The sequence below is a fragment of the Globicephala melas genome, chromosome 11 (genome assembly GCF_963455315.2).
Source record: "Globicephala melas chromosome 11, mGloMel1.2, whole genome shotgun sequence".
NCBI lineage: Eukaryota > Metazoa > Chordata > Mammalia > Artiodactyla > Delphinidae > Globicephala > Globicephala melas.
In genome coordinates this window covers 31,754,463-31,772,702 of record NC_083324.2, presented here as the reverse complement: position 1 = coordinate 31,772,702, position 18,240 = coordinate 31,754,463, and the positions used below count along the sequence as shown (strand labels likewise).

At 34.0% G+C, this 18,240-nt stretch overlaps 1 protein-coding gene across 1 annotated transcript in view; it reads right to left on the bottom strand.

Moving 5' to 3' along the window:
• The window catches only part of DNAH12 (dynein axonemal heavy chain 12), a 226,431-nt gene that overhangs the window by 141,556 nt on the left and 66,635 nt on the right, over window positions 1-18,240 (bottom strand). Inside the window, exons 13-18 of the mRNA XM_060308393.1 lie at window positions 13,986-14,164; window positions 10,634-10,769; window positions 4,988-5,113; window positions 3,693-3,827; window positions 3,165-3,358; window positions 1,938-2,181 (exon numbers count right to left, since the gene is read on the bottom strand). Of these exons, the coding sequence (XP_060164376.1) occupies window positions 1,938-2,181; window positions 3,165-3,358; window positions 3,693-3,827; window positions 4,988-5,113; window positions 10,634-10,769; window positions 13,986-14,164 (1,014 nt within the window). The remainder of the gene's footprint in view (window positions 1-1,937; window positions 2,182-3,164; window positions 3,359-3,692; window positions 3,828-4,987; window positions 5,114-10,633; window positions 10,770-13,985; window positions 14,165-18,240) is intronic.

Below are 18,240 nucleotides of genomic sequence, written 5' to 3'. Positions count from 1 at the left end.
GACCTGCGCATCCGGAGCCTGTGCTCCGCAACAGGAGAGGCCACAACAGTGAGAGGCCCGCATACCGCAAAAAAAAAAAAAAAAAGACCAAAGGCTTAAATGTTAACAATAAACTATAACTAAATCCCTAACTAGGCTGATTAAGAAAAAAGAGAGAAAATTTAAATTATTGATATTTGGAATGAAAAAGGAGTTATCCCTATAGATTCCACCAACATTAAAAGATAATAAATAAATATTATGAGCAACTTTATGGCAATAAATTTAACAACTTTAGAAAATGGAAAAATTCCTTGAAAAATACAATTTACCAAAATTGACACAAAATTAACACAAATCTGAATATTCCTATATCTATTTTAAAAATTAAAACTGTTTTCAAAATCCTTCCCATGAAGCTCCAGGTCAATGGTTTCACTAGCAAACGTTTCTCTAAAATATTTAAGAAAGAGATAATAACAATTTTATACAAAACTCTTTTGGAAAATAGAGATAAAATTTCCCATTTGTTTCATAAGGCCAACATAATCCTGATAGCAAAACCTGACAAAGATATTACAAGAAAAGAAAATTAAGACCAACATTGCTTCTGAACATAATCTCAAAAATCTTCAATAAAATATTAACATACTATTAATATTAACATACAAAGCCTAATCTCCCTAGTCCTGTTTCTAGGACTAGAAATCAGTAAGAAAAAGACCATAAATTCAATTAAAACAATAGACAAGAAGACCAAATAGCTCACAGGCAAAGAAATACAAAATATTCTTAAATATATTAATTTAGGCTTAACATTTTATGTAATAAGAAAAATGAAATTCTTCTAGCAGATTAACAAACACCCAAGTTTGATGATATTCTGTTGTCAAGGTTGGTGAGAGTACATACTGGTAAAACCCATACAGAAGGTAATTCAACTGTAATATTTTAACCTGGAATTTACTCTTTGGCAATTTACCTTACAGTCACACCTTCACACACAGAAATTTTACACCAATATATAATATTTATAGGTGTAAAAAAGAATGAAAACACTCTATATACAATAAGAAAAGGTCTCCAAGATAAATTAAAACAAAGGGGGGAAATAATATAAACGGTATGCTATTTTTTTTCAGTATTCTATTTTTATGTAAAAAGATGGAAGGATTAGAATATATATTCACATTGTTATACATGTAAAAATACCCTGAAGTATACAATAGAAACTAGTAACATTGATAACCTAATAACAGGTGAGAAACACAGCAAGGAGACCGTTCAGGTATATCTTTTTATATTTTTAAACCATGCAAATTTATTAAATATTGAAAAAAATTTTAAGTAGTTACTTTAAAAAAATTTTCAGGCAGCTCATAGTATATCTGAGAGTGCTAGACACAGACAGGAACAATGTTGAAAAGCAGAGTTTGCACTCTGAGCATGCCGACAGTGGAAACTTGGCACTACCACTAGAACCACTGCCAGTACTGCCTTGGGAAGGTAGATGTATTATTTACTGTCACAAAAACTGTTATTATCCTCTATTTATAAATGAGGCATGAGAAGTTAAATATCTTGCACAAGTGGCATATTGCCATTACCAAGCGCAGAATTGTGATATAAACCTAGGTAGTGTGACTCCAAACCTTTCTCAGCTAATTGGTACCCTGGGTTGCTGCCCATAGTATAGGCTAACTTGTTTATTCTAGTAATTTTTTACCCTCTTCCAATCATTGTAACTGGTCATTACAGTCTTCTATTTGTTAAGTATTGTTCTATGAAGGGATTGATTCCGATGACATCATCAGGAAAGAATGAAGCATGTATTAATAGGTCAAGTTTTCTGGATTCAGCTTTGGTTTTGCTTTCCAGTTTTTCCATTTCTCTTCACTAGCACTTGATGCAAACAACTCTACCAGGGCTTTTAAAAATGTCATTAAATGTGTTTATACCTTAATAACTTTTATCTGCTCCATTACTGCAGTGCACATAGTAATAGTAGGATTCTCTTTTGGTTCTTCTTCAAGTTTCTCTTCTCCCAGAGATCGTCTTTTTGCTGCCTTTCTTTTTTCTTGTAATTCCTTCCTTTGCTTTGTTTGGAAAAATTTCAGAGTCTTAAAAATTTCTCGGGAAAATTCATCTACATCAGCTTCCATGCTTTCCCCATTAAGGTCCAAAAGCCCTCCATCCATCCACCTGAATTGAAAGAAAAAGTAATATTAAACTCAGAAGGGCTTCCCTCGTGGCACAGTGGTTAGGAATCTGCCTGCCAATGCAGGGGACACGGGTTTGACCCCTGGTCCAGGAAGATCCCACATGCCGTGGAGCAATTAAGCCTGTGCGCCACAACTACTGAGTCTGTGCTCTAGAGCCCGCAAGCCACAATTACTGAGTCTGTGCTCTAGAGCCCACGAGCCACAACTACTGAAGCCTGTGCGCCTAGAGCCCGTGCCCCACAACAAGAGAAGCTGCTGCAACGAGAAGCCCGCACATCACAACGAAGAGTAGCCCCCGCTCGCCGCAACTAGAAAAAGCCTGCATGCAGCAATGAATAACCAACACAGTCAAAAATAAACAAATAAATTTATTAAAGAAAAAAGACTAAGGAAGAATGATTAAAAACAGAATTAAGTGAAAAAAATAGGATATTTTAATTTAAAAAATATTAAACTCAGAGACTTCTGGTGTGTGAAAAGACCTTACAGATTCTTTAGGCTAGGCCCTTCATTTTATAGTAGAAATAACTGAGAACAAGAGCAATTAACAGTTTTTCTCAGTCACACAGATAGAATGATGACAGACAATACTAAAACCACAATTTCAGCTATGCTGCATGTGCAAAAATATGAATCAGACTGTAAACGGACAACTAACAGTATCCAGATGAAATGCTGATTTGACTCCATACTTCTAATTCTTAGTGTCAAATGAATGAGTCAAATGAATTAATTGCATTAAAAAATGAATCAACTCTGGAAAACCCAGGTGAGACTTTAGATATTATATTAGTAAGGCTAGGTGGCGCCTTAGCAATATTTGATGCTTCTATATAATATTTGGTTTCTCTTTCAAATGGACAGATAAATCCTACTTTTAAACACCTAGCCAACAACAACAATCAATGTACATTTTATAAATCTTTGTATATCTTTACTTAATTTTTTATTACCAGAAATTACCGTTTTTCTGTTCGTTGCCACTTCAAAACTAAATTAAAAAACTTCTGATAGGGCTCAATGTTAACTTTTAATTTATCCAGTTCAGGATATTTTGTCAGTTCCCATCTGAAAAGTTCCTCTTCTTTATTAATAAATTGAACTGCTTCTTCAGATTCCTGAATACGTTTTTGTAGTTGTCTTACATCTGTCACATACTGAAAGCAAATAATTTTTTATTTCAAGAAATACCCAAGAAATGTTATAAAAATAAAATTATATAATACTGCATAGGCTATGTCCTTGCATTTATATAGCAACTTTAAACATCAACTTCACAACATCACCATGACACAGAGCAAAAGGTATGGTTATGTCTATCTTACAAATAGAAAACTAAATCACAAAAAAAGATTACATAATTAGCAGCAGTCCCAGGCCTAAGAGTCAGGCCTCTGTTTGCCTTAGTAAGCACAGGTTTTTCTATATTATAGAAACATGTCCTGTATTAATCTACCAGCCTGCCATAGCTACTGTCTATATTTATCAGACCTGCTGCATGCGGTCCAGTTCTGCAAATTCTGCAAACTCTTCCATGCGGCGTGATTCCTTTTCTATTTCCAAAATCAGTTTCTCTCTCTTTTCTATTAGCTCACTTTCTTTTTTATGTTTAGCATTCTCAAGGAGCTTTAAAAGAAAATTATTCATGTTAACTATTTTGTTACAAAGCAAAGAATTATCAAATCAGAAATCCGAATGCTTTATACAGTAACAAAAAACATCAGCGAAGTAAAAACAAAACATTGTACAAAAATAAAACATTGACTGATATAAAAATGAAAAGAATAATAAACCACAAAACCACACAGAAAAACTTTCCTATATCTCTGAAGTGACTGTAACAATTCTTATTTATTAAATAGATACTTTAACTATTTAACAGATTCTGGGAAAATAATAAAAGCTACCATATATTGAGCACTTGTTATGTCAAGATTGATTAAACACTCTACCTATATTACCACAAGTATTAGTATCCTCATTTCAGAGGTAAAGAAATTTAAGCATATAGAGGTTAAGAGGCATGTCCAATGTCACAAAATCATAAAAGTCAAAATCTGGATTAGAACTTTGGCTTATCTAACTGAAGTCCATGCTTTTCATTACTACTATACCATCTCACTTCCCAGTTTAGGAGAAACTAGTTTACATTAGGACTTTTTCAAAATCTGAACTATATTCAGTCTTATATAAAATCCTGAATCTGCTACTTCTTCCTGGGAAAGTTACTTAACTTCTCTGAAACTCATTTTTCTCATCTATGAAATGGGGAAAATAGGAGCACCTGGGATTTTTGTGAGTATTAAATGATTTAATAGCACAGAGCTTACAATTATTATTATTAATTTGTAAATAGTTCTGACTTTTTTAATGTCAGTCCCACTTTTTTTTTTTTTTTTTTTTGTGGTACGCGGGCCTCTCACTGTTGTGGCCTCTCCCGTTGCGGAGCACAGGCTCCGGACGCGCAGGCCCAGCGGCCATGGCTCACAGGCCCAGCCGCGCCGCGGCATGTGGGATCTTCCCGGACTGGGGCACAAACTCGTGTCCCCTGCATCGGCAGGCGGACTCTCAACCACTGTGCCACCAGGGAAGCCCTGTCAGTCCCACTCTTTACAACTTTGTGGGTTAAGCCTAAGCCTGCAGGGCCATAAATGTGGCTAACCCCAAAATCATACGGACACATGAAGATACTTTTTAAAGGTAGATGGCATGTATGTATGAAAATTAAACGAACATTGTGCTTAAAATATCATAATACAAAACTACATATTGAAAAATATATTCACCTCATCATTTTCATCAAAGATGGGATTAATTTTCCAAGGCCACATAAGGACAGCTGAATTTAAAGCTAAGTCTTCTGGAGGAAATAGAAATACATCTAAAAAGTAACTCATCCGGCGTTTGGATTCCTACAGAAGAAACTCCAGGTATATTAAACCATATACAAAATCTAAAGCATTATGAAAAAGAGAACCAATAACAATTTCTAATACTCTCTCAAATTTCAATCTGACTCACATTGTTAACTGATATTTCATATTACCCAAACCATATGGGTATTTCAATAACTGTAGGGTTATTTATTTGGCTTCATACCACACAATTGCAGATTTTTATACCAGAAATAAAGCTTTTTAAAAGTTTTCACTTGCAGTTGACTTAACAGAAAGGTACTCTTGAGTCTCCATGTAGATGACTGAAAATGATGATGAAATATGCAGCTTTTGTTCAGCAACCCTTTAAATTTTTTTCTTTTAAAAGATTTTACATTTTTTATTCTTATGTATTTAATTTTGAATCTTTGTTGACAAAGATTTTAGCATCTTTTATTTTGTTTTGCATCTTCAGTGACAGTACCACTTTTTTTGCCTACCATTAGCATACAGCAATTGTCTAGAAAGAGTTTAGGGGTGAATGGCAAAACCAAACCAAAACAAAACAAAAACCTTTAAAACCAACAGATTTACCTGAATAGAGAAGTTGAATATCTTTACCCTCTATAGCTTACATATTTGCTGTATATGTATATAATATATATAATATGCAGAATGCATCATATATGTATTATGTTGCATGTAGAAATTAACCTAATAAAATCTGATTCATGTAATCAATTATATTAATAGATTAAAGGAGAAAAAGCATAAGATCACCCCAATAGATGCAAAAAAAAAAAAAGATAAAATTCAACATGCATTCACAGTAATGTTTTTCACTTAATTTTTATTGGAGTATAGTTGATTTATAATATTTTGTTAGTTTCTGCTGTACAGCAAAGTGAATCAGTTATACATATACATATATCCACTCTTGTTTAGATCCCATTCCCATATAGGTCATTACAGAGTACTGAGTAGAGTTCCCTGTGCTATACAGTAGGTTCTTACTAGTTATCTATTTTATATATAGTAGTGTGCATATGTCAATCCCAATCTCCCAATGCATCCTCCCCACCCTCCCATAGAAGAGAATTTACTAATCTCATAAAGGAACCTATAAAAAACCTATAGCAAATTTCATACTTAATAGTGAAATCTTGAAGCCTTTCCCTTTGAGATTGGGATCAAGATGACTTCTATTCAACATTACTAAAGATCCTAACCAGTCCATAATAGCAAAGAAAATAAAGTTTTAGAAATGTGTAATGTTTGATAAGGACAAAACCAAAACTGTCATTAACTACTAGTTATAAAATAGTATATGTAGACATTCCAAAAGAATCTTCAGATAAACTGTTAAAATTAAAAAGAGAAAAAAATATATAAATTTTAAAGTTAGGATATTTAAATAAAAATTTTTTAATTAAGAAAAAATTTAGTGATAGCTATTACTTTGCATATAAAAATAAATTTTATATTATAGTCAAAGTATAAAATAAATATACATAAGTTCATATAAATAAATCATTGAATAAATTAAAAAGCAGCAGAGAAGAAACAAGTCTCCTATGCAGAATAATTCCAAATAAATAATGTAGCTACCCTACTGTAAAGGAGGAAAGCACAACTCCCAGTTCTTAAGTGTGGATGCATACAGTGACTTCCTTCCAAAGGAGACAGTATGGAAAGGGGGAGAAAAGAGTGGAGAGACATGATAAACACTACTTCTGCCGGTGATCAAGCTCAACATCAAATGCCATGTTGATAATATGTATCCTTGAAATGACGTGATGAAAATGGCACTTTTCCTTTGTGATTCTCCTCCAAAAAACCGACTACCCCGTTCTAATCATGAGAAAAATAGCAGACAAATTCCTACTTCTCAAAACTATCAAGAACATCAAAAGCAAGGAAAACCTAAGAAACTCTCAGAGCCAAGAGAAGCCTAAGGATACATGACAACTAGATACAATGTGGTATCTCAGATGAGTTCCTGAGATAGAAAAAGGGCTTTCAGTAAAAACTAAGGAAATCTGAATAAACTATGGACTTTAGTTAATAATATATCAGTATTGGTTTAATAATTATAACAAATGTACCATATTAGTGTAAGACGTTAATAATGAGAAAATTGACTGTGTGAGGATGTGTGTGTAATATGGGAACTCTCTGTACTATCTACTAGGATTTTTTTGTAAATCTAAAACTTTTTTAAAGTCTATTAATATAAGTTAATTGTATTTTTGTATTCAAGTAACTAAGATAAGATGAAAAATTTAAGATATAATTTAATATAACATTAAAAGATATCAAGTACCTGAAAATATAACTAACAAAAGATGTGCACAACCTCTACAGAGAAAATTATAAAATATTAAGAGATGTTAAAGAAGAGGTAAATGAATAAATGATATATCATGAACTGGAAGACTCCACAGTGTATGTACTGATTCTCTCCATCTATTTAATGCATTTCTAATCAAAATTCCAACAGATTTTTGCAGAATGTGAAAAACTGATTCTAAAATTTATATTGGAAAGATGCTAATTCTCTACGTTTATTATCAATTTTATGCAATCTCAATGAAAATCCCAAAACGTTATTTTATGGGTTGTGATCATCTAATTCTAAAATTTATATGAAAATACTAATAGCCAAGAACAAACAAGAAACTTGATGAAGAATAGAGTGGGAGGACATGCTCTACCGGGAATCAAGAATTATTATTGCTATTACAATTAAGCTGTTGTAATTAAGTCAGTGTGGTATTGATACAAGGATAGACAAAAGGCCAATAAAACAGAATAGAATGTCTTAAAACAGATCTGCACATATAGGGACACTTGATATATAATAGAGATGGCACTGCAGAGCAGTGGGGAAAGTATAGTCTCTTCAATAAATATGTAACTGCTCATGCATATGAAAAAGTAATTAAATAGGACCTCACATCATTCACAGAAATAAAATCCAGGAAGACTGAAAATCTAAACCTGAAAGGCAAAACTAAACAGCTTCCAGAAAAGGACACAAGAAAAAAATCTTGATGACCCTGGGTAGAAAAGGATTTCTTAAACAAGATACAGAAAGCACTAGCTATAAAAAGAAAAAAAAAAAAATTTGCTCCACTTGACTACATTAAAATTAAGAACTTCCATTCATCAAAACACCATTAAAAACTGAAATAAATACAGAGTGAAATACATTAAAATTAAGAACTTCCATTCATCAAAACACCATTAAAAACTGAAATAAACACAGAGTGAAATACATTAAAATTAAGAACTTCCATTCATCAAAACACCATTAAAAACTGAAATAAATAAATCAATAATATATTCAAAACTACTACACTGAACTATACACTTAAAAATGGTTAAGATGGGGCTTCTCTGGTGGCGCAGTGGTTGAGAGTCCGCCTGCCAATGCAGGGGACACGGGTTCGTGCCCCGGTCCGGGAAGATCCCACATGCCGCGGAGTGGCTGGGCTCGTGAGCCATGGTCGGTGAGCCTGCGCATCCGGAGCCTGTGCTCCGCAGCGGGAGAGGCCACAACAGTGAGAGGCCCGCGTAACCCCCCCCCCAAAAAAAGGTAAAGATGGTAAACTTTATGTTATGTATATCTTATCACAATTTTTTTAAAAACTACTATAAATCAATTAGAAAAGGACACACAACCCAAAAGAAAAATAGGTAAAAGACATGTACTGGAGTGAAATACTACACAGCCATAAAAAAGAATGAAATTTTCCCATTTGTAACAATATGGATGGACTTGGAGGGTATTATGCTAAGTGAAATAGAGAGAAAGAAAGCCAGATAGAGAAAGAAAAATACTGAATGATATCACTTATATGTGGAATCTAAAAAATACAACAAACTAGTGAATATAACAAAAAAAGGAACAGATTCACAGATTTAGAGAACAAACCAGTGGGGAGGGGGAAGGGGGAGAGACATTATAGGGGTATGGGATTAAGAGGTACAAACTATTATGCATAAAATAAGCCACAAGGATACATTGTAGAACACAGGAAATAGAGCCAATATTTTATAATAACTATAAATGGAACATAACCTTTAAAAATTGCACATCACTATATTGTACACCTGTAACATATAATATTGTACATCAAGTATACTTCAATTTTAAATATAAATAAATAAATAAAAATTTAAAAATAAAATTTTCTTTTAATTAAAAAAAAATACTAGTATTTCACAAAAGAGGAGCTCCAAACGGTCAATAAGCATACGAAAAATTTTTTTTTCAGGAAAATGCAAATTAAAAATTCAGTAACCTCCACCCAACAGACTGGCAAAATTTTAAATATCTCACGATAGCAGGTATGGGTAAGGATATAAAACAACAGGACTCTTAAACACTGCTGATAGGAGTATAAAATTGGAACTACTTTAGAAAAGAGTTTTGCCTTAGCTAGTAAAGGTGAAAATAAGTATATCTTATAACACCTGTAAGAAATGCATGAATATACGCACCAGCGTACACATACAGAAATGTTCCCAGAAGCATTGCTTTTAGTAGCAAAAGTAGAAACAACTCAACTATCCAGAACAGTAAAATTAAAATAATAAATTATTCTATGGTTATATAATATGAGTACCAGACATCAATGAAAATAAATGAAAGTTAAGGAACAATGACATTACTAACATAATGTTGACAAGACACAAAAGAATAGAAATAGTATGATTCTATTTATATAAAGATCAAAATGAAACAAAAAGTAGCTATATTGATTAGGAATGCATATTTAGATGGTAAAACTACAAAGAAGAGCAGGAAATGACTACTATAAAAGTCAGGATAGTGTTCACATCCAGAAAAAGACAGGAGATTGTAATGGGCTTCTAGAGTGTTGACAAGCTTCTATTTCTTTCCCTGGATGATAATTACTGGATGTTTACTTTATAACATTTTAAATTGTACAATTTATTTTTTATGCAATTTTTGGTGTGTATTGTATTTTAATTTTTTTTTTTTTTTCCTTTCAGCCATGCCGTGCGGCATGTGACATCTTAGTTCCCCGACCAGGGATCAAACCCATGCCCCCTGCGGTGGAAGCACGGCATCTTAACCACTGGATCGCCAGGGAAGTCCCTATATTTCACATTTTTAAACAAAAATTAGAGTACAATATAGGAGAATAGGTATATAACCTTGTGGTGGGGAAAGTATAAGCATATGTACTACTAAATGTAGAAACTATAAAAGAAAATATTTTTTTAAACCTTTGTTAAGGTGGAACTAAAGAAAAATAAAAAAGATTACTGTAGAAACCAAGTTGACACCTCTAGGAGGTAAAGGAAGGGAAGTAGTTATGGTCAGATAGTCATACGCAGAGGGTTTCTAGGGTGCTGGCAATATCCTATTTCTTGACCTTGGTGATGGCAACATAGGTGTTCACTTTATAACTTTGTGTTTTTTTATAACTTTGTTTAACTATATGTTTTATACACTTCCAATATGTTTATCATATTTCACAATGAAAAAAATATTTTAAAATATGTAAATTTAAAAATTCTTACCTTGATCCGTGAAACCAACTCATTAATTCTTACAGTCCGGGCTTTTTCTACGTAAGATATGAGCTCCATCAACTCTTCTGTTGTCTCAGGGACTTTTAATGCATGCTCTTTGATTGCTTCAAATTCACTGCAAATACTGACATAATACCCTGCTTTATTATAGTTAAAGTAATTAATGCTCTATCACACTAAATAAATTTTATTATGATTACTATAAAATAGGAACTGTGATCCTAAGAAAATTGGTTAATTCACTAATATATCTTAAAATATTTAAGCATAACTTATCTGATATAACTCAGGATACATCATACATCTATAAAATCTATAAAATTAAGGTAACATTTTCTGTGTGACATAGAGCATGCTTTGGATCAAGCAGCCCTACGTCTAAATCCTGCCTCAGCTGCTACTAGCTTTGAGAACTTATGGAAATCTCATAGGTTTATCTTTCATATTTGTAAAATGAAGTTATTAACATTCATCTTGCAGGATTGTTGTAATACAATAATGAATAATGAATGTAAAAGAGCCTAGCACACAGTACACTCTCAATTACTGGTAACTATAACTATAATTTTTAGTATAATCATCAGCTTAATTATTATTATTATTAGTGTTCCTTGTGAAATGTGGTAAATAAAAAGATCAAACCTCTGTATACATTTAAAAATCTATGATTCTTTCAGAATATATATGTATGTAAGTATGAACCTAGATACCCTATAGCCATTATTCAACTAAAGGTATATTTCATAGAATTTTTTTCCTTGTACTTGGCAGTATCAGTACTGTCATGCCATTATTAGAAATATCAGAAAAAACCCTTGCAAAAACAAAGTACAAAAGAGGTAAGTGATTTTAAAAATAAATTTTAGTTCATGCAGGTATTTCATTTATATTATGTGAGTAATTATACTTATTCATTCATCTAATAAATAATTGAGTACCTACAATGTGCTAAGCAAAGTTCTAAGCACTGGAGATATAACAGCAAATAGATAAGTCCCTATCATCATAAAGCTTACATTCAAGTTGATGAGAGAGACAAGAGCACATAAATATATAACACAATGTTAAGTGGTAAAAAGTGCTATGAAGAAAAAAAAAAAAGCAAAGTAAAGGGATAAAGAATGATGGAGTATAGAGAAGGGGTCAGTATTTTATATAAAGTGGCCAGGAAATATCTCTCTAGAGAGGTGATATTCAAGATGAGAGAAGGAAAAAATGAGTCATTCAAATATCAGGAAAAAAGCTTCCAAGGAAGAAAAAATAGCAAGGATTAAAGCCTGAGGTAGCAATAAGCTTCGCATAGTTTAGGAATGGCAAGCAGGGCAATGTGAATACAAAGGAGAGGACGTAACATGAAATTGTAGAGATGAGCAGGAATCAGATAATGTAGGGCTTGGCAGTTAATTCTTGATTATCAAAATTTTAGGAGGATGCATTAATGTCGATAATGCAAAAAAGACAGATGATTCTACTGTGGGTGCTTTCTTCTTACTAGAGCAGAATCTGAGTCCCTTGGGGAGTGACATTACAGCAAAAGAAAAAGAGGCTGGAATTCCCTGGCAGTCCAGTAGTTAGGACTCCGTGCTTCGACTGCGGGGGCATGGGTTCGATCCCTGGTCGGGGAACTAAGATACCACATGCCGCGTGGCATGGCCAAAAACAAAAAAAAAAGAAAGAAAAGAAAAGAAAAGGAGGCAAACAAGATTACTGAGGGCAAGGTGGCCCAAGCAGATACTAAACCAAACTATGAAGTAAGAAAATTGTTCTTTAATAATTATTAATTTATTTAATAAATTGTGCTTAACATAGTGGCACATATATCCTCCTTTTGATGTTACCTATCTCAAGTATGGAACTTAAACCGGAAAGAATCAAAGAATGAAAGAGGCAGAGGAAAATGGACTTTTCAGCTGCTCTTATATCATAGGTTTATAATAAGACAGTTATTTTGTTGAAAGAATTTTCCAGAAAAGTGACAGATATTACAAAAATAAATACCAAAAAAGTCATGTCAAACATAAAAATTTTTTAAATTAACTATGGTATTGTCACTGCTCTTACTCAACGGGATTGTTAGAAATGAAGAGTCTAATACTTTACCATCTTCAACATCTTTTTGTAGTATAATTTTGTACAAAGTACAGCTGACCAATACTTAACTTTCTGAGAGTCATGTATTTTTTATTCATTTAAAAATATTTATTGATGTGATAGCTCCCTTTATTGGGTGCCTATTCTATGCCAAGCATGGTGCTAGATACTTTACAAATGTTATCTGTGATCCTAACATTAGTCCTGCAAGGAAGGTATTATTTTTCATAGTTGGCACCGCAGGAAATTGAGGCTTAGGGAAATTAAGTAATTTGTCTAGAGTCACAGAACTAGTTCATGGCAGAGACAGGATTCAAATCCAGGTCTCTCTGATTCCAAGGCACATAATTCTCTTACATTGCTTCTGGGAAAATAAACATAATGGCTAACATTTCTTGAGTACTATACTATGTTCCAGGCACTGTGCTAGGTGATTTATATAAATATTAGTTTTAATCCTTCTAGAAGTTGCAAACTGAAAGTCCTCTGGGGCCAGACAGGTAACAAATAAGTTAAATTATTTAGAGGATCAGTTGCTTGAGCACTGGATGAACAAACCAGAGGCCATTCTCCCTGTCAATGGGAAAGTTTCATCTCAATTCCATTTACCACTATAGGCCTAATGTGGCATGGTCTTGCCACTTTTTCAAGAAAAGTAAGAGATCTGGAGAGAGAGAGAGAGAGAGAGAGTGTGTGTGTGTGTGTGTGTGAAAACTCCTAATTTTGAAATGTTGATAGCAAATTCAAAATTAGTCTAAACAAAATAAAAAACAATGTGAGACAAATAAAACACATTTGCATGACACATTCAGCTAGTAGGCCACTAGTTCATGAATCCAATCTATAGCCATCCTGCCAACTAGGTATTACTGTCTCCATTTTACAGATGCAAAAAATAAACTAGGTGACACAATAAGTCAGTATCGTGGTCAGGAATGATCCCAGATCTTCCCAATATCACTGAAAGTCTATGGTTTTTTCATTACCATGCAACCTGTATCCAAAAGCTGATGTACGTCAATTTCTTTTTTAAAAAAAATCCTGGGTTGCCTCAAAACTAGTCTCAAACAGTATCAAACGAAAAGAAACCAAACCAACAAGACTATAACGAAATCCTCTTAGGAAGTAGCTATGGAGAAAAACTTGCAAGTACTTATATTTTAATCTTTTATTTTTAAACAAGAATTGTTACTAGCAAACTATTTCTTTTAGCCCCATAATTCTGAGTTTGGCAACTAATTCTACTTACCTTTCATTTTCTTTCCTATGTTTTGAAGCTATGTCATTTAGTAATATGTTTGCAAACGCTTTTGCTTTGTTTGTTAGGCCTGTCTTCAAATCTTCACAATCCAAACGGACCATAGGAAAATGAGCCCACTGAGGCAAAAGCATTATTTCTGAAGCAAGACTGAAAAATTTTCCTACAAACTTAAAAAAAAGGATTTAAAACAAAAATGCTTAGAATTTTTAAATTCAGCTGTGATTTTATAGTACAGTATTATGGTGAAATTCTTAATTATATGATATAAATATAAATTCATTTCTTTTTGCTAAGTGACTAATATTTTTCCCATTATCGCACAAATCTTTTTTCACCTGTCCTTTCATTAAAGAATTGACAAATCTACCAGTAAATATCCAATACGATGACATTTATAGTATCAATATCTGGACATGACACAAGGTGAAATTTCCCTCAGTAACTATTAAAAAAATTATCATCAAAGCCAACTCATCTCTTGGTTTAAAAACAAACCTGTATCATGTGACAATTTGTGTAGCTGACTAATATCAATACTTGCTTGTGCCATTACTGATGCCTCACTGAAAATTCTAATTCAATCTTCAGGAAAATAAATAAAAGAAATTTTTTGGTTTGGGTCAAAATAATCCAGGAGAGAAACATTGTACCCTGCTGTTACTAACATTCCAAGATATTGGAATTTATACAAATTCCTAATACCCAGACACTGGGATAATTTTTTAAAATTGAGCAAAGTAGTATGGAATAAAACCTGGCAAGCTATGTTGTGATAAGTTTTATGGAAAGTGAAACATATCTACCAACTTTGGGTAACTTTGACTTAATTTCACAATCCATTTTTTTTTATTCCTTTTTTAAAATTTTTTGGCCATGTCGCATGGCATGTGGGATCTTAGTTCCCTGACCAGGGATTGAACCCACACGCCCTGCACTGGAAGCAGGAGTCTTAACCACTGGACCATCAGGGAAGTCCCTCACAATCCATCTTTAATGTTGCCTCTACCTTCCTCCTCACCTCATCTCCACCCTCCACCAAAAGGCCTCACATTCCTTTTATTCTTCCTTAAGGAGACTTTTTCTTCATTTCCCTCTCTCTCAAATCTACCCTATTTTTATAGTCTCCAGTATTTAGTGGATTGGGCTTAAAATTTTCAATGTTTAAAGGAAATGAGGATATTAATTAGTTAGTTTAAAGACCATACTCAGTAGTCTTGGGTTTTTGTTAAAAATATACCAAATAGAGAGTTGATAGAGCTGATGGCACCTGAGAAGGGAGAAAAGATGTTTTCTCATTCTCAAAGGCCATCATCCAGTCTTTCAGGGATGTAATTAACAGATATGGAAAATAAAATGGGCTGAATCAAAGAAAACATGGCAACTGGAAACAACACAAATGTCCATTTACAGTAGAATTGATGGCATATTCATATATTGGAGTGCTATGTTATAATAAACTAGGACTATATGCAAAATATGGATGAATTTCATAATGATGAAAGAATAAAAACACAAAAAATACATGTAATATGATATCTTTCATATAAACTTACCATGGGCAAAACTAAACTATATTATTTAAGAATGCATACATAGGTGGTAACTATAAAGAACAGCAAGAAATGTCAGGATAATAGTTTCCAATAAAGAAGGGGGAAGTTTATGGTTGGAAAGAGGCACATGGGTGGCTTCTGGAATACTGCAAAATTCTAACTCTTAATCTAGGTAGTTATTAAGTTATAATTACCTATAAATCTGTACATATCTGCTTTACATGATTTTTGTATTATATTACACTTTTTAATGGAATATTTTAAACGTACAAAAGTAGGTAAAATGTACCCATTTTCCAGCTTCAACCATTATGAACTCATGGCCAATCTTGTTTTCTCTATACCTCTAACCATTCCCCTCCTGTTTTATTTTTACAAAAATCCCAAGCATCATATAATTTCCTCTACATATATGTGTAGTTCATAATTTTTTATTTCTCCCAAATAGGCATACTATTCACAACTATAGTATGTCATAATTGACAAAAAGTCCAGGGGTAGATCACTAAACCTAAAAGTAAATTTTTATATAGTTATGTAAACCATCCAGAAATTATGAAATTCTATAAAATTTCACAGCAAAATACTAGGCCTAAGAAGACAGTCACTGTGAAACCCAATGAAACATGTTCCCAGCCTAGAGATTTAGGGTTTCCAGATGCTAAAAGTTATGTCCAGGATCAAAAAATTTAGCTGTTAGCTCATAGAATATTTATTGTGCCTATTCTCTGAAGAGCATTGTATTGAGATATATGGTAAAATACAAATGAAAGAGAATATACCATCACTGATTTTATGAAAGTAATAATGCATTTATGAATCCATTATGTACTTTTATAAACACACAAAAACCAAATAAGGTATAAAGTATGCAAATTAGAAAAAACATACAATCATCTCGTAGATACAGAAAAAGCATTTAATGAGATTGGTTCAAGATGGCGGAGTAGAAGGACATGCTCTCACTCCCTCTTGCAAGAACACCAGAATCACAACTAACTGCTGAACAATCATCAATAGGAAAACACTGGAACTCACCAAAAAAGATACCCCACATCCAAAGACAAAGGAGAAGCCACAGTAAGAAGGTAGGAGGGGCGCAATCACAATAAAATCAAATCCCATAACCTCTGGGTGGGTGACTCACAAACTGGAGAACAATTATACCACAGAAGTCCACCCACTGGAATGGAGGTTCTGAGCCCCACATCAGGCTTCCCAACCTAGGGGTCTGGCAATGGGAGGAGGAATTCCTAGAGAATCAGGCTTTGAAGGCTAGTGGGATTTGATTGCAGGACTTTGACAGGACTGGGGGAAACAGAGACTCCACTCTTGGAGTGAACACACAAAGTACTGTGTGCATCAGGACCCCGGAGAAGGATCAGTGACCCCATAGGAGACTGAACAAGACCTACCTGCTAGTGTTGGAGGGTCTCCTGCAGAGGCGGGGGGTGGCTGTGTCTCACCATGAGGACAAGGACACTGGCAGCAAAAGTTCTGGGAAGCACTCCTTAGCAAGAGCCCTCCCAGAGTCTGCCATTAGCCCCACAAAAGAGCCTGGGTAGGCTCCAGTGTTGGGTCATCTCAGGCCAAACAACCAACAGGGAGGGAAGCCAGCCCCACCCATCAGCAGACAAGCAGATTAAAGTTTTACTGAGCTCTGTCCACCAGACCAACAGCCAGCTCTACCCACCACCAGTCCCTCCCATCAGAAAACTTGCACAAGCCTCTTAGACAGCCTCATCCACCAGAAGGCAGACAGCAGAAGCAAGAAGAACTACAATCCTGCAGGCTGTGGAACAGAAGCCACATTCACACAAAGATAGACAAGATGAAAAGGCAGAGGGCTATGTTCCAGATGAAGGAACAAGATAAAAGCCCAGAAAAACAACTAAATGAAGTGGAGATAGGCAACCTTCCAGAAAAAGAATTCAGAATAATGATAGTGAAGAGGATCCAGGACCTCGGAAAAAGAATGGAGGCAAAGATTAAGAAGATGAAAGAAATGTTTAACAAAGATCTAGAAAAATTAAAGAATAAGCAAACAGGGATGAACAATACAATAACTGAAATAAAAACTACACTAGAAGGAATCAATAGCAGAATAACTGAGGCAGAAGAACGGATAAGTGACCTGGAAGACAGAATGGTGGAATTCACTGCTGCGGAACAGAATAAAGAAAAAAGAATGAAAAGAAATGAAGACAGCTTAAGAGACCTCTGGGACAACAATAAACACAACAACATTCGCACTATAGGGGTCCCAGAAGAAGACAAAGGACCCCAGAAAATATTTGAAGAGGTTATAGTCAAAAACTTCCCTAACATGGGAAAGAAAATAGCCACCCAAGTCCAGCAAGGGCAGAGAGTCCCACACAGGATAAACCTAAAGAGAAACATGCCAAGACACATAGTAATCAAATTGGAAAAATTAAAGACAAAGAAAAATCATTGAAAGCAGCAAGGGAAAGATGACAAATAATATACAAGGGAACTCCCATAAGTTTAACAGCTGATTTCTCAGCAGAAATTCTACAGGCCAGAAAGGAGTGGCAGGACATATTTAAAGTGATAAAAGGGAAGAACCTACAACCAAGATTACTGTACCCAGCAAGGATCTCATTCAGATTCAACAGAGAAATCAAAAGCTTTACAGACAAGCAAAAGCTAAGAGAATTCAGCACCACCAA